The 18,091-nt window shown below is 37.5% G+C and overlaps 1 protein-coding gene across 5 annotated transcripts in view; it reads left to right on the top strand.

Moving 5' to 3' along the window:
* kif21a (kinesin family member 21A) overlaps positions 1 to 12,982 on the top strand; it is a 53,556-nt gene extending 40,574 nt beyond the window's left edge. For 3 of the 5 annotated variants that reach the window (XM_065291197.2, XM_065291196.2, XM_065291195.2), the window contains 11 exons: positions 240 to 297; positions 399 to 453; positions 759 to 946; positions 3,864 to 3,989; positions 7,341 to 7,477; positions 7,924 to 8,098; positions 8,555 to 8,719; positions 10,407 to 10,524; positions 11,098 to 11,268; positions 11,731 to 11,930; positions 12,148 to 12,982. In XM_065291197.2, the coding sequence (XP_065147269.1) occupies positions 240 to 297; positions 399 to 453; positions 759 to 946; positions 3,864 to 3,989; positions 7,341 to 7,477; positions 7,924 to 8,098; positions 8,555 to 8,719; positions 10,407 to 10,524; positions 11,098 to 11,268; positions 11,731 to 11,930; positions 12,148 to 12,238 (1,484 nt within the window). In that variant the 3' untranslated portion in view covers positions 12,239 to 12,982. The remainder of the gene's footprint in view (positions 1 to 239; positions 298 to 398; positions 454 to 758; positions 947 to 3,863; positions 3,990 to 7,340; positions 7,478 to 7,923; positions 8,099 to 8,554; positions 8,720 to 10,406; positions 10,525 to 11,097; positions 11,269 to 11,730; positions 11,931 to 12,147) is intronic. The other 2 variants (XM_073813261.1, XM_065291198.2) reach the window with 2 other exon arrangements.
* The last annotated feature ends 5,109 nt before the right edge of the window (positions 12,983 to 18,091 follow it).

Below are 18,091 nucleotides of genomic sequence, written 5' to 3'. Positions count from 1 at the left end.
ACTTTTATAGTCTTTTTATAGTGTTTTTTATTTTTTGCCTAAATGAAAGTCTTGACTGTAGATGACTCAGGACCAGATATGCACCGGATACATTCTGGACCGATCCGAAATCACGTGGGAATTTTGGGAAAATGGGAAAAATGTCAAACCATTTCATGGGGTCTTTAAAGCTATTCTGAAGGTCTGACTAGCCCATTGTGGTTTCAGGAATATCCATCCTCTTGTTTTTCCTCATTTAGAAAATGGAGATGACAGTAGCAGCGATGAGTCCACTCAGAGTCCTGCTGTGGAAGGAATGTAAGTAAACATCTGTTAAAGGTGAATATGTGTATTTACAGTAAATATCTGTGCTTTAACGAACAAACAAACCTAAGTCAATATCTTTTCCCATAATGCAGCACACTGGCCTCAGACATCATGAAGTTATGTGGCGAAACCAAATCTAGGACCAAGGTATGGTTTAAATTTTAGTGTAGTGAGATGGTGAAGAGTAATGATCAGGGTGTTAGAAATGAAGATCTTACTAGTTAACCAAAGGTTTGTAAGGGTGAACCATAAAAACGGCTTAACCTTACCACATGTTTCTCTAGAGTGATTGACCCTTAAGATTGTCTTATGATATAGGGCTCAATGCTGATCTGATGGTCTGAAGTATACCCTGGTTTTAAGTTGCTTTGCATAAAAATAGCTGCAGAATAACTACTTGCACATCCCAATGTAACAATTTATATCTATATATTTCTGCAATTCTAACACAGGCTCGGAGAAGAACCACTACTCAAATGGAATTACTGTATGTTAACAACTGTGACTGTGGCCCAGAGACACCTCTACACCCAATGAGTGAGACAATAGAGGGGACTGGAGACCTGGAGTCTGCTGGAAATACAGTCAGAGACAGGGACTACATGCTTCCTGCTGGCTTGACCTCCAGAATGGGTAGCATGTAAGTGTAGGCAGAATCTTAGTGCTTCTTAATGTCGTCTTGTTGTACTGAAATGACTAACCGCTCCATCTTACATTATGCATGACCTAACTACGCCTGCTTTGTCTTCCTTACAATTTACATTTCTTAGTAAAAGTGTCAACTCTTGTTGAGTGACAGATATTTTCTTAAGGCTTACTAGAAAACTTCTTGGCAGTAGTGATTGATATTTGCCAATGTTTTCCAGGAGAACTGCATACTAGTTGTGGTGGAGAATTCCCATAGGTTCAGTAGTGGTAGTTATTTTCCAAAGGTTTGCCAAAGAACTGCTTACTAATAGTGGTATTGTAGATAATTGTTAAAGGTTTTCCTGGGAACTGTTGGCCAGCATGACTTAACTTTTTAGGAGAAATCCTTAACAAAAATGCCTTATCAGTAGTGATAGATATTTGACCAAACTTTCCAAGAGAAATGCTTACTAGTTGTGGTAGAGATTTGCCAAAGCATCAAAAGAAAACTGCTTGCAAGTATTGGTAGATATTTGCCAAAACCTGCTTGCCAATGGTGGGACAGTAGAAACTGACCAAAGGTTTGCCAGTGAACTGCTTGCCAGTAGTGGTAGATATCTGTCAAAGGTTTGCCAGTGAACTGCTTGCCATTAGTGGTAGATATCTGTCAAAGGTTTGCCAGTGAACTGCTTGCCATTAGTGGTAGATATCTGTCAAATGTTTGCCACAAAACTGTTTGACAGTAGTCCAACAGTAGAAAAAAATGCAAAGGGTTTGCAAGAGAACTGCTTTCCAAATGTTCCTTACAGAACTGCTTGCCAGCGCCAATGGTTTCCTAGTGAAGTGCTGCCAGTAGGCGTAGATATCTGTCAAAGGTTATGCCAAAGAACTGCTTGCCAGTAGTGGCAGATAATTGCCAATGGTTAACCAAAAACTGTTTTCCAGTTGTGATAGATGTGTATATGTATGCTGGGATTGTAGAAATTGGCTAACGGTTTGCCAAAATACTGCTTGCCAGTAGTCCAACAGTAGTAAAATTGCCAAGGGTTTGCAAGAGAACTGCTTGCCAAGTTTTCATCACAGAACTCCTTGCCAGTAGTGGTAAAGATTTGCCAAAGGTTTCCCAGTGAAGTGCTGCCCGTAGTGTAACATATCTGTCAAAGGTTTGTCAGAGAATTGCTTGCCAGTAGTAGCAGATAATTGCCAAAAGTTCCCCAAACACTTTTCCAGTTTTGATAGATGTGTATATGTATGGTGGGACCGTAGAAACTGGCTAAAGGTTTGCCAAAAAACTGTTTGCCAGTAGTCCAACAGTAGAAAAATTGCCAAGGGTTTGCAAGAGAACTGATTGCCAAATGTTCATCAAAGAATCACTTACTATTGGTGGTAGAGATCTGCCAAAGGTTTCCCGGTTAACTGTTTTCAGTTGTGATAGATGTGTATATGTATGGTGGGACAGTATAAAATGGATAAAAGTTTGCCAGTGAACTGCTTTCCAGCAGTGGAAGATATCTGTCAAAGGTTTCCCAGTGAAGTGCTGCCAGTAGGCGTAGATATTTGTCAAAGGTTTGCCAAAGAACTGCTTGCCAGTACTGACAGATAATTGCCAAAGATTAATCAAGAACTGTTTTCCAATTGTGATAGATGTGTATATGTATGGTGGGACTGTAGAAATTGGCTAAAGGTTTGCCAAACAACTGCTTGCCAATAGTCCAACAGTAGAAAAATTGCCAAGGGTTTGCAAGAGAACTACTTGCCAAATGTTCATCACAGAACCGCTTGCTGGTAGTGGTAGAGATTGCCAAAGGTTTCCCAGTGAACTGCTGCCAGTAGTGTTAGATATCTGTCAAATGTTTGCCAAAGAATTGCTTGCCAGTAGTGGCAGATAATTGCCAAAGGTTCACCAAAAACTTTTCCAGTTGTAATAGATGTGTATATGTATGGTGGGACCGTATAAACTGGCTAAAAGTTGGCCAAAAAACTGCTTGCCAGTAGTCCAACAGTAGAAAAATTACCATTTTTTGCCAATTGCAAGAGAACTGCTTGCCAAATGTTCATCACAGAACCACTTACTATTGATGGTAGAGATCTGCCAAAGTTTTCCCAGTGAACTGTTTCCAGTTGTGATAGATGTGTATATGTATGGTGGGACAGTAGAAAAAGGTTTGCCAAACAACTGCTTGCCAGCAGTGGTACTGTGGGTATCTGTTAAAGGTTTGCCAAAGAACTGCTTGCCAGTGGTGAAACAGAACATTGCCAAGAGCTTTCCACTCAGCACAAAAACTGCTTTCCAGTCAGCTGTGTATATTTGCCAAACTTTCACCCAAGAACTTCTTGCCTGTAGTGTAGCAGTAGAAAATTGCAAAGCTTTGACGGTAAACTGCTTACCAGTTATACAGTTTTTCCAAAGTTTCACTAGAACAGCGTTTCCCAATCCTGTTTCTGGAGGCACACCAACGGTGCTCCTTTTGGCTTTCTCCCACATCTGACCTCATTACTTCCCATCTTGGAGTCTTTACTAATGAACTGACAAGGCAATTTAAGTGTGTTTGAATAGGAAGAGGTAAAAATGCTGAACTATAAAAAAAATCTTGCAAGTGGTGGTAGATAATTGCCAAAGCTTTGATAACAATGGACAATTTTCCACTACTACTAAGAACTTGCGAAAAACTGCAGGTTTACAACAATCTGCAAACTTAAAATCTTAAAATGAATCACGAATCAAAAGTTTTTGCAAGAATAGCTGTTTGTTAATCCTACCTCTTAATCAGCACTTTTACATGTAATCTTTTAACAGGTTCAACAGTTATGTTAGATTATTTATTTGCTTTACTGTGCATGCTGTCCATCTTATGTTGTTGTCATTTTCTGTTCAGTCTTTTTGTTTTATTTCATGTTTCTTTTTGTCACATTGCAAATGGATCTTAAAGTAGCAGCTCTGGCAACAGACTTCCAACAGGGGGGCAAAAGAGAGTACCGGAACCTTCCCCTGTGTCCCGCAGGAAGACTTATGACAAGGGACAAGCTGACAAGGCTAAAGCTAAAGAGATCATACAGTAAGAGCTAGCTCCCCCAGTGGCAGAATGTTACAACTGCAACTTTTGATATTAAAAAACAATTTTTGCCTCTGTGCGCTAATATTTATAACACACTACTGGATCTGGTTTAAAGTTTGGCATATAAGCTAACAAAAAAACATCGGCTTATGAAAAAAGCATGCCCTATTCAAACTATGTTATGTTTACACGGACTGCTATAATGAAACTGTTAGCTTTATAATATCAATATTACAAGTACTTAAGAATCCCACTTACTTTTATATTACACCAATTACTCTGGTAAATGCCATCAGACCAAAATGCATTATATCTGAAACTCAGCTTTTATTCTTAGATGGTTTTATTGCAGTATGTTTGATATATATTTTGATATATATTTTTAAAGAATATATAAATTCACTTTACAGTTTCTAATCATAGTGTTATATAATAGTTCACATGAAATGCGACACAACGTCAACTCAGCATGGCTTTCTGGTTTAGATTTGACCCTGCTAGAACATTCACAGTTCAAGATTTTATGTCTGTAAATGCAGTTTCCATGCTATTTCTTTTCAGATAACAGATTTAATGGTTAGCTTTGCAGCAAGAGACAGCTGCAGATATTAAACTCTGAATATACTTAATGTCCTTATAATGCCAAATCCATGTAAACATTGAGCTGAATGGAAGTTCTTGCCTTACTGCTCTGATTATTTGCATCCCTTTTTTTCTGTTACATTGACAGATAGGGTTGTGCCATTAGACAATAAGTATCGTGTATCGGCGATCGTCAGACATATTGCCGATAGCGGGCTTTAGTTATTATTATTATCATCATAGTTTAACATTAAAATGCACATGCTTTTCCTCGCACTGTTGTCTTTGCGTGAGAGAGCTTTCCTTCTCGCACGCACCTTGTCTTAATGCACGCGTCTTGGACTCTTGCTTGGACCTGAATGCGGGCAGCATGGACTCCTTCTAGCACCTGAACTTGTTATGCGCATGACTTGGAATCTAGAGAGGTTGTTAGGCGCACAGAAGGTTAAAACCATAGACATTATTTACGTAGACACCACATAGACTGAAGGTGCCTATTGGAGCTGACGTATCGGCGCAGCCACCATCTTGGATGGGTCCCCCCCACACATTTATTTCAACTGAGGAAGGTGTATCCTCCACTACAATAATCATAAATCCCTGAATTTTTATCGTATCTTCACATGTAAGAAACGTTTATTACGATGACATAATATTACAGGATAAATGGTAAAATAACTAAAATAGTTGTTGAATCTTACTTGTGAAAGGTAATCCCATGCGATCTGGTATCAATACTGCACTGGTTATTAAAGGATTAATCCATTTTCTTAAGAAAATCCAGATAATTTACTCACCACCATGTCATCCAAAATGTTGATGTCTTTCTTTGTTCAGTCGAGATGAAATTATGTTTTTTGAGGAAAACATTCCAGGATTTTTCTCATTTTAATGGACTTCAATAGAACCCAACACTTAACACTTCACTCAACACTTAACAGTTTTTTTCAACAGAGTTTCAAAGGACTCTAAAAAATCCCAAACGAGGCATAAGGGGCTTATCTAGCGAAATGATTGTCATTTTTGACACGAAAAATAAAAAATAAGCACTTTTAAACCACAACTTCTCGTCTATCTCCGGTCGTGTGATGCGCCAGCATGACCTCACGCAATACGTCATCACGTCAAGAGGTCACAGAGGACGAACGCGAAACTCCGCCCCAGTGTTTACAAGTGTGGAGAAAGAGGACCGTTCCGACATTGTTGTATGTGGAATGATACTAATTAATGTCTTTGTGTCAGTTTATTGTTTAAAATGGTCCACAAATGTGCGTTTCATATATGTAACACGTGACCTCTCTACGTCACTACGCAGTTACGCCGGCGCTTCACGGGACCGGAGATAGACGAGAAGTTGTGGTGTAAAAGTGCATATTTTTTATTTTTCTTGTCAAAAATGACCATTGTTTCGCTAGATAAGACCCTTATGCCTCGTTTGGGATCGTTTATAGTCCTTTCAAACTCCATTGAAAAAAAAACGTTAAGCGTTGAGTTAAGTGTTAAGTGTTCCATTAAAGTCCATTAAAATGAGAAAAATCCTGGAATGTTTTCCTAAAAAAAACATAATTTCTTCTCAACTGAACAAAGAAAAACATCAACATTTTGGATGACATGGGGTGAGTAAATTATCTGGATTTTTGTAAGAAAATGGACTAATCCTTTAAATACAGGGATAATTGCTCGCTCCACGTCGACTCCGATTGACTCTGGTGCGATCCCAACCAATATGTCGGCGACACTGGATTACGTTCCAGCACGTCATGAGGCGTCTACATATATAATGTCTATGGTTAAAACCAGCAAGTGAGTTGTTCCCCCTCCCTGGCATGCAGGAAATTTCAGACCACCTGGACTTTAATAACGCGCTCAGATTAATGGCATCAGTTTAAAGAAGGTTGCGCTCATGACAGTGTTGCCCTTAAAGTAAGTCAGCTTTTTGTCCACCAATCAAGTGGCTTGTCATAAATTCGTAAAAAATGAACAAAAAAATAAATAAGTAATCTATTGCCCAGCCCCCCGATACTGTCATGTATTGGCAATCTCACAGGCTGACGATAGGACAATCTCAAAATGGGGCATATCGCCAAACACAAATCAAAAAACAAGAAATTATGTTTATTTTATATCAATGTATGTATTTCTCTAAGGATGTTTATTTGCATTTGTCTGCTCTGCGTTTATTTTAAGTAGTTGCAGTAGTTGTTGGAGATGCTTGGCATACACGGGTAATAACATAATATAATTACACGTATGACAGACAGGAGCAGGGAATGAGAGAAATAATAAAAATGCCAGTATTTTATATTATTTGAACACTTTAATACTTTTTAAAATAAAGAATGGCATTGTGACATGACCAAAAAATGTAAGAATTATTCATATGTCACAAGTTGTATTTGTCAGCAATATGAGCGTTAAATTCAGTCATGTGTCTTCAAACTGGGACACATTTAGCATTAAACAAGTCATGAAACGCTTCAAAATAGAAAAAAAATCACAAGCAAAAGCACTTATTATTTGTATTATGTATGACTATTTCATTATAAATGTTTGTTTTTTTCACTGAGGTCTTCTTACACAAAAACCCACACTATTCATTTTCTTTACATGTTTCTTATGCTGCATGAAGATGAATTTCATAATGTCGTCCACTGGCACGCATGCTCTTTTTGTTTTATCCATAAACCTTTGCAACAATGTTTTGAATTTACACAAGATTTAGTAGAGGAATTAACTGAAGCTGAATTTTGATTTGTTGACGTGCGTCAGAGGTGTGATCAGCCCCGTTCCTGTGTCGAAGAGCAGTCGTGCCGGATCTCTGCAGTGTGTGCATATAGCCGAGGGTCACAGTAAAGCTGTGCTATGTGTCGACTCCACCGATGACCTCCTCTTCACTGGATCTAAAGGTCTTCATCTATAAACATCATTTATTACCAGCTCTCAAATTATTGGAAAAAGAACTTTTGCTTTTAAATCTTTTTACAAGCCCTGTAACAAACTGTTACTTATATTATTTGAGTTTACTATTAGTGTATATTATATAGTGGGGTGTGTTATTATGCTACATATGGGGTAAGTTGTCACAGTAGCAACTTGATTTTTATTGACACTAAAAAATATTGAAAAATAAATAAATGGCAAAATATTGATATACCAAAATATCAAAAGCATACAAGAAAACACATTTTTGACGGACCTTATAACTACGAAGATAAACAGTAGTCTTTGGGATACCTCCCTTGGGATTTTTTTAAAGAGGCACTGAGGAACTCAACAAAGTAAATTTACTGCTGTACTGTTTTAACCTTAAGGTTTTGTTGTGTTTATTATGTGACTCTGTTACTCCCTTTAGACCGGACCTGTAAGGTGTGGAACCTGGTGACGGGACAGGAGATCATGTATTTGGGCGGCCATCCCAACAACGTCGTCTCTGTGCGTTACAGCTCCAGTCTGGTGTTCACCGTCTCCACTTCCTACATCAAAGTGTGGGACATTCGAGATTCGGCCAAGTGCATACGAACACTCACGTGAGTCTATGCCCAAGACAGAATTAAATATTTGACCAATTAATATTTGTCATTCTTTTAAAATATTTGTCACATTTGTTTCAGGCTCTCTTAATGCTGGCTAAGAGTTAATAAATGAATTGTAATTTGCCATGTGTCTATTTCTATCTATTGCGTCAACAGATTAACAAATTATGAGTATTGGTTTTTAACACAGTTCCCTTTTCATAAACCTTAACAATGTTGCAAAAATTGTTGCCACATTGCCCTGAAAACTATATTAATTTGCCTGCAGCATCACCTACTGGTCAAAACTTGCGACACTTGGTAGTGTCAAACAGATCTGCTCATCCGGTGCAAATGTGCATTTGATGTGCTTGACCTTATAAGTGTCTATAATGTTCTGTTATATAGTGCATTTGCAGTCTTTACCATAATTGAATAAACTGCTCCGCTCTGTTTCTATATCTGGTTTAGTTCATCAGGTCTGGTGAACCCCGGTGACACGTGTGCAGCCAGTACAAACCGCACCGTCACCATCCCGGCCGGAGAGAACCAGATCAACCAGATATATCTGAACCCGAGCGGCACCGTTCTCTACGCTGCTGCAGGCAACTCTGTGCGCATGTGGGACCTCAGACGGTATTACTTCTACCTAGCATTATATTTATCACCTATGAGTGTTCCTTTAATTTTGGGCACTACTGGCCATATAGATTTATAAAAAAATTACCACTTTAAAGGATTACTCCACTTTCATAAAAACATTCAGATAATTTACTCCCCCCATGCATCCAAGATGTTTATCTCTTTGTTTAGTCAAGAAGAAATTCGTTTTTTTGAGGTAAAAATATAAAAAATTTCTCTGCATAATGTACTTTATTGGACCACTTTATTGGTTTGCAGTTCCTAACCGAGGCATAAGGGTCTTATCTAACGAAACCATTGTCAGTTTCGTCCCCCCAAAAAAAGTACTTTCAAACCATAACTTATGGTCTTATGTTGCGTTTACACCAGCCACGGTAGAGACGGCAATTTAGATAAGACAAGATAATAATAAGCGTGTAATTGCGTCTTTGCATTGACTTAACATGTAAATTTAACATTGCGGGAAACGCGCAAGTTGAAAAATCTGAACTTCGGCGGATTTCCGGGCCGCGTTAACCAATCAGGACCTTGCTGTAGAAGTGACGTGATTACAGGAAGCGAGCGAAGTGGCGGACTCTCCGCGGAGTCGCAGAAGCCCCTCCCATGACGCGAATTTCCGCGTGAATTTCTCGAATGACTACAATTTCACGCGCGGCTTTTACGCATGGCTTTCAAGCGCGAATAAAGTGAGTGAACTCAAACACGTTTTTTGCCGCTCCTACCGCGGCTGGTGTAAACGCAACATTACACTAGCCATGCGACGCCCCAGCGTGACCTTGCGTATTACGTAATCACGTCAAAGGTCACACATGACGTATGAAAAACTACTGCAATTTTAAACTGCATTAAACTGTACTGTTGAGGTTCAATAAAATCCATTACATGGAGAAAAATCCTGGAATGTTTTCCTCAAAAAACCTGATTTTTTTTCCTCGACTGCACAAAGAAAGACATAAGCATCTTGGATGACATGGGGGTGAGTAAATTATCTGGATTTTTTTTATTAAATAGTAATCCTTTAATAAACACTTTTGCAAAATTTCACTTTTTGGGTCTATTCTTTCCAACTCTATCCAAACCGTGATTTTGTAAAGTCATTTTGTGGTGAATTTAACCTTTACAAATTTTGGAATAACATTTACATTTATTTATTTAGCTGTTGCTTTTATCCATAGCAACTTACAATTGCTATACATGTCAGAGGTCGCCTCTGAAGCAACTAGGGGTTAACGGTACATTCACATGGGGCGTAAGCGTTGATGCTTGACGGAGGCTTGTCAGAGGTGGCCAACGGCCAATCACAGTGGTCGCAACACAAGCTCCGGTCTTCCATAAAAGTAATTGGCTGGCTCTGCCTAGGTTATTTGCATAAGGCGATATGATTGGCTGACGCACGCGTTGCCGCTTGAAAAGTTGAGAAATGTTCAACTTCAACTTCCTAAATTCAAAGTTATATGTTAAATAATATTTTCCGTTTTTGCTAAATTAATTATTGCATTTTGTGCCTGACATTCAAGAGTAAAACAATCAAATCTATGCATAAAAGGCATTTAAATCCAATTTGAAAAAGTATTGCAAAGTTTCTTAGACAACCTTTATGTGACTTTAAAATAACAAAACGACTATAAAAGGTTTAAAAAGTGCCTGTATATTTATCTAACACACTCACTCTCTATGTCAGATTCGTGTCTACAGGGAAGTTAACAGGGCACCTGAGTCCAGTCATGTGTTTGACTGTAGATCAGACCTGTAATGGACAAGATCTTGTTATCACCGGCTCAAAGGATCACTACATCAAGGTGTGTATATGTTTGTGTGTGCATGTGTATACACCAGTGTTCGAATTGGTGGGGGGGGCTGGGGTGGTCCCGGACCTCCTACAAGCACTAAGGGACCCCCTATAAAGAACACAAAAATATTAATTAGTGGGGGTCCCCTAGTTTTTATTAAAATTAAAATACTACCTGAATGTAAAATTCTCGTGCTGCGCGACCACAAAGCGATACTTTCCATTATTTTGCAATAAACTTATCCAAAAGATTTCTGTCTAATATAAATTTAAACTCAAGTGTACCTCACACTGTTTTCTGGAGGAGGTTTTAAAAAAATTCTTCTCAAACTATTTACACTTATTTGAGGGGTAAAAATGGTAAGGGTATGAGTTGAGGGTAATTTGAGGTTTCTTTGATTAAAATTTTACTTACTTTGTGAAATCATGGCGACCCTATAATGACCGGAGGGGGGGCTTAGCTAGGGGACACCCATAATCTTTGACATAATTTGAACACGGGTATACACCATTATTAATTGGAAAACATTTTCGCGTAAAAACCTAATAAATGTGACCTTGTATTTCTTGAACTGTCCTGTAGATGTTTGATGTGACAGAGGGCGCTGTGGGTAGTATCAGTCCCACACATAACTTTGAGCCGCCCCACTATGATGGCATTGAGTCTCTGGTGGTTCAGGGGGACTGTTTGTTCAGCGGCTCCAGAGACAATGGCATTAAGAAATGGGACCTGGCCCGCAAGGACCTGTTGCAGGTAAATCCATAATGTACATTATTTATAAATGTTACACTTTATAATAAGGGTCCGTGAATGATAATGAACTAAGACGTAAATATGCCATTAATCAAGATTTGCAGCAAATGACGTTTAACTCTCAGGTGACCTACAGTACCATTTTAGGATTTTATATTTATTGAGAAATTATTTTTATTGCACTTAAACACATCTCCACCTGAATTCATAATGCATCTGTAAATCAGTTAAAAAAGTTAACTTTTCATGAAAGGTTTTTCTGTTTGACAACAGAAAATAACAGGGCAGCTCATCATTACGGTTCTCAGGCAGCGAATGGCCTTCCGCAAGTAATTAGCCAATCAGACGATTAATCAGACCTGAGATTCCTGCGACCAGGAAGAAGCTAATGAACTCATCAGGAAGTGATTGAATCAGTCTGTGTCTGATGAATAAACATTTAATGAGCTGCTTGATCTACAGCAGGTACCCAACGCTCACCGTGACTGGGTTTGCGCTCTGGGAATCGTCCCTGCGTCTCCCATCCTGCTAAGCGGCTGTAGAGGAGGAGTTCTCAAACTCTGGCACACGGACACGCTGAGTCCCCTCGGGGAGATCAGGGGTCATGAGAGTCCCATTAACGGCATCTCCACTAACAGCACTCATCTGTTCACTGCCTCAGAGTGAGTATTACACACATACACATACACATTTTTATATTAATCCATTCAAATAGTTTATAGGGATTGTTGCACGGTGCTTTTAATGACACACTTGCCAAATTAAAAAGTGCATTATAATAATTATGAACCATATTATTATTATTATCTAAACAATTTCTTGTTTTTAAAGGGATAGTTAATTGTTTATTCACATCAACACTCCTCTCTCACTTTGCAGTGACCGGACAGTAAAGATCTGGCGTTCAAGAGGAGGTCTGGACAGCGGCACAGATGTGACTGACACTACTGATGACGCCGTCGGTAATTGACTAAATAGAGACGCCACTGCAGTGTTACTATGGTAACATTGCCGCCAAAGACATTTGCACTTTGACCCCACCGATAAAATATGTGTATTCTATTCGGATGATTTAACACAAATACAGAATCGACTCCTTTGGACAGTTCCCAGCATTCATTGCTAATACCGGAGCACTGCTTAAAACGCAAAATCAACGTCACATGCTAAAGAAAGCTCTCTGCTCTTAAAATAACCACGCCAGCGCAGATAATTCTAACAATTATCTGAGCGGCACCGAAAGCGGACACACTGGTGGACATTCGGGAACGAAGCGGGATCTACTGTAGCTGGCTCCAGTATTCCGGCTTTCGGAAGCGCTCGGATGCATTATACCATATAGTGATGTGTCTGTAGAGTAACTCATGCAAAGAACAGGTCATAGTTTACTCCATAAGAATTTTACATTAAGAAAATGAAGCTATTTTAAAACCATACATTCGAATCATGAGTTTTTGTATTGTGTGTGTGTATAAGATTACAAAAACTCATGCATGTAAATCGATTATTATGATTTCAATAAATGAATGCAAGGTAGTATTCATTATACTGAATGCAATTATAAATGTATGATAAAGTGCTGAGCATAGTTTACTCTAGATTAATCTCATACAAAATAAAAGTAATATTTGCATAATATACGAGTTTGTGCTGTGTGTAAATATTATGTATATTAAACACATACATATACATTTAAGAAATCTTTTATTTGTATAAGGGCTGTCAAAAGATTAATCACGATTAATCGCATCCAACATAAAAGTTTGTGTTTACATAGCATATGTGTGTGTACTGTGTATAAATATTATGTATATATAAATACACACACATTCATGTATATATTTAAGAAATATTTGCATTTAAATACTGTATATACATTTCTATAATTTATATTATATATAAATATAAATATTTTATATATAAATATAACAATTTTTTCTTAAATATATACATGATTGGGTGTGTTTTTATATATAAATAATAATTATACACAGTACACACACATATGTTATGTAAACACAAACTTTTATTTTGGATGCGATTAATCGCGATTAATCTTTTGACAGCCCTAATTTGTATATAATTTTTTATTTATGTATGATATAGAATATATAAAAATAAATAAAAATAAATATATATATATATATATATATATATATATATATATATATATATTTATTTATTTATTTATTTATTTATACACATAATAATTACACATAGCACAAACTCATATATTATGCAAAGAATTACTATGAGAATTATTTTAGATTAATCTATGCCCAGCATGTGATAAAATTGCAAATGTATAATTGTAGTTTTAAAAAAGTGTATGAAAATGACTTAATTATTTCTATCAACATACAGTATTAAGACTAGTTTAAGGCATAATATTGTGTCTATGAAATTGATAACATAATGATGAGATTAGGAGCATCAAAGTTTAATTTCAATCTACGACATGGCCTTAGTCAATATTAAAAATATTCCCACATATCCCAAAAATGATTTTTTTATAGATCAGCAACAAAAAATTTAAAAAATTTCAGTGTGTTGTTCTATCTACGCTATCGAATGACAGAGAATTTGAAATACGGCACACAAAATGATAATTCAATGTTCATTTTCTTAATGCAAAATATAATTTCATATTTCTCTCTTAATTTTCAATGTGATCTGGACATGCTTTTATAGCTTTGACTTTAAATGAACTCTGTGAGACATCAGTGTAGCTTCCTGCAAATCATATGTTGACTAAAATACCATCACCAACAGTTACAGGACCACGTACTAAAGACAATAACAATATAGTCGTGTTCTTATTCACTCTTTACAAACCTGTCAACATCCATTAATCACTTTTCTCTGAGATATTCCTGCTGCTTATATCACTGAAGTCTTTTGTGTGGTGTATGGATAAATGCACTAGATACTGTATTGTGTATATACTGACTGAGTGCCTGTACCGCTTATAAACACTACATAGTGCACTGCTTCCCCCCAGCTTGTTCACTGCAGTCCACTACACAGTACACTTGCTGGATTACATGTCAAACTGATGCTCATGCTGTCGTGCTTGATAAAATAACATATATGAAGACTTGAAAGCTTTTGTAGTTCACATCTGTTTAATGTTTCTAGTTTCATGCCTTTGCTTTACAGTATGATGCCTCACATTGTGTTGTTGAATCATGAAACACGGCCATTTAATAGTGATTTGAATGTCAGGTGCCAATTCAATTAAACGTCATCTGTCAAAAACTACTGACTTGTGTGTGCAGCATTGTTGTGAAATGATGATTATTATTGGGTTTGTAATAAATGTATTATAAATGTATTATTAATGTATTACCTGGTTAATTTTAGAAAGTATCATAAAAGTAATCCATATATATGACTTGTTTTTTTTTTTAGATGATTACTACCATTAAAATTATGATAATTTTATATACATACAATAAAAGGAAATGGGTCCAAAAAGGACAAAGAAGACACATACAGTATAAAAGTCAAGCTCTTTGCCAAATCATGATGATATAAATATTACAGTATTTTAATGAAAGTACCTATAAACAAAAAAGGCACATTAAAGATCCCATACTCATCTCCTGTCCTTTCTGATAGAAAAAACCCACATACATTTCACATGTGATCATGTGCTTTTCTACATGTGAATTTCATAAGGCTTTTCTGTAGGGAAATGTGATCAATAATATTGTATTTTATTGTTGATATATACCAGTGAAGGCTGGTGACTTCTTTTTTCGAGGGTGCTCGATGCGAAATTCGTCATGTGTGTGGGTCATAATTTTAAAATATGTGTTCTGCACGTCAAGTGAACCTATGTGCATCACGTGTCTCGTCAAAATAAGTGCCTGCTGCAGACGCGTCTAAAGGGTTTATGATAAAAGAGACGCTCGCGTTTGCCAGATACTCGCAAAATCTCATGCGTAATCAGAGTCTAGTGTTAAGGGAGTGTCTTGCATGTATTTTGTGAACGTGAGCGTCTCTTTTATCATAAACGGTTTTGGCGCTTGTGCAGCAGGCACTTATTTTGACAAAACACGTGATGCACATGGTTTACATGACGCAACAAACACATATTTTGAAAACACGAGCAACACACATGACACTCCGAACACTTATTTTGAATTTGCGCCCTTCGGATGAGCAGTCACGAGCCGCCGCTGATATATACCCAATAAAAGCAAAATAATTGTACAGCTGCTTTATACCATTCACTTACATTTTATAGAAAACACCTTTGACATTTATTCGAAAGAGACCTTGTGTTTCATGGAATAACATCATTTATATCAGAAGATGAAGATGATGATGGTGACTAATACAGGCCACTAGGGTGCATCATCATAGCAGAATCTGTATTTCTCTATAAAATATCAAGCTTTCTGCTATACAGTAGCTTTTGCAGTGCACATGCAGCTTTCAGATAAAAATGAATGGTGGCTAAATGGTTGAGTGTTTCTGTTTGACAGATCCTTTGTCACTAAAGATCTTTAATCTGTGTAATCCATCACTGCGGACGCGTGTACACCTGTCCCACACATCACTAAATAATCCATGAAGTTTTCACACCTGGTGCACTCGCACACGCCAGCACTGCCAAAAAAAACTCTGATGCAGCTTCCTGTTTGTGACACAGGCATGCAAATCAAAGTGAAATATTTATCATCTCAGGCTGTGTCTGTGACAAATGTTCTCGCGTAACTTTGGCTCGGCATCCCAATTTGCATACTATCCATCTGAAGTGGTATTTGAAATTAGAATGGGTATGTCCCAAATCATTGAAGCTTGAAATGAGTATCCTCAAAGTACCTGGATGATATTAAGAGTGCAGGGCCGATGTTCACAAAGCATCTTAAAAGCAGCTCAAACTTGCATATTTAGGAGAAACTGTTAAAATTATTATAGATGTGTCAGTCCTAATTTTAGGACTCCTACATTTTTGCTCTAAGAGTATTTCACGAAGCGCTTAAGTGCTAAAAATAGCTCCCAAATCTGTAAAAATGTGACTTTTTCATGTTTAAGTGCTATAATCGGGTCCCCAGTGCTTCTATCAACCTAGAAAATGGGAAAAAGAAACAACCCACATACCTAACTTAGTTTTGGTAAACCATTCTCTCAAGCATGTGGAAAAAATAGGTCATTCAAATGTGGCTCCCATTGCAGGGCCGGATTTTCATAGACGGGATTGGGCGAGTGCCCTGGGGCACCATGCAGGCAATAGTGGGGAGCACCAAGGGCTCCAGGCTGCGACCAAATAGAGTTTGTGTCCTACCCAATGACCTAAATGAACCATTTTGTGGCTGTGTAAAAAAAACTTTTCATTTTCACAAAAGGTTTTTTTACTATAAAAAGGCAATAAATAAATAAATAAAACTATTAAAGGTGCAGTGTGTACATTTTAGCGGCATCTAGTGGTGAGGTTGCAAATTGCAACCAACGGCTCAGTCCACTGCTCACCTCTTGCTTTTGAAACACATAGAGAAGCTACGGTAGCCACCACCGGACAAACATGTCATCGTTGGAGACAACTTAGTAAAAAAGTTTGTCCGTTAAGGGCTTCTGTAGAAACATGGCTGCACAAAATGGCGGCTTCCATTTAAGGGGACCCTCTGTGTATGTAGATAAAAACATCTCATTCTAAGGTAATAAACACATAACGGTTCATTATGAAAGGTCTTTATACACCCCTGATAATATAGTTTTGTATATTATTTTGCATTTCTGTCAAGAGATCCTTCTAAAAATTACACACTGCACATTTAACATAATTATGATAATACAATTGTGAATGCTGAAGTCTGGTGTTGAAGTGTTAATAATGTCTTCTTTGGGTCTCAGTTTGCACACTAAAATGTTTTTTTAGGTGCTCTGAGGCATGGCACGTTGACAACATGTTTTGAATTTGTGCAGAACAATACAAACCCATCTGATTTTGTTGTCTATTTTTTGACATTTTTTTTCACATCTCAGCTTATGATACACCTCAATGAGGACCATTCATAAGAACCGATTGATGTGCTGCAGTCTAGAAGAAGATCAAATCCTCTTGACAAGAGGAAGAGGTAGCTATGATTACCGTGTGGATAATGATTTCCAGCCTGCTGTAGTAAAATAGGCAGACAACAGCACAGTTACACTAGTGAGTCCCCATGCCGCTGTCAATCCTGTTGTTGAAGTCCAATGTATTTCAAAAGTGGAAAAAAGACGATGATTGTTTCATGCCCACGGATTGTAACGTAGTACAACACCCATAGTGGGTGGAGTGGATCTGGCTGACATGCTGTCCGTCCTGTATTGTACCTCTGATTAGTCCCACCACTGGTACATGAGCAAATGATTGACATCAGTGTTAACAACAATACAGAATCACTTCACCAAGACCACATGACCTTGAAAAACTTTGCATTGATCAATGCTGAAAAGGAGACAAGACAAAGACCACAAAGGTGTACCACCTCTAAACAAGTACCCAAGGCCTGTTGATGATGTACGGGATGACCAAATTTAAAGATTTCAGTTTTTAATAAATGTATACCCCCAGAAGGGCAATGTATCCTGTGGTATACACAATTTAAAGCAGACATATCATGAAAATCTGACTTTTTCCATGTTCCCTGACAGCCTTTTTTTAAGTTGCCCGCCAGCATTATCTTGTGATTTTCACAAAAGTGTCACAAAATGCCTTCCAGGAAAATATATGAATGTACAAATATATCAAATAAAAAATATCAGACCCTCTGCTTTCATTCTCACCAAAAAGCGTACAAATGACACGCAGTGTGATTATCGTGCAATACAT

This window comes from Paramisgurnus dabryanus, chromosome 23 (genome assembly GCF_030506205.2).
Source record: "Paramisgurnus dabryanus chromosome 23, PD_genome_1.1, whole genome shotgun sequence".
NCBI lineage: Eukaryota > Metazoa > Chordata > Actinopteri > Cypriniformes > Cobitidae > Paramisgurnus > Paramisgurnus dabryanus.
The sequence above is the reverse complement of the archived record's forward strand: the minus strand, read 5'-3'. Positions and strand labels throughout refer to the sequence as shown.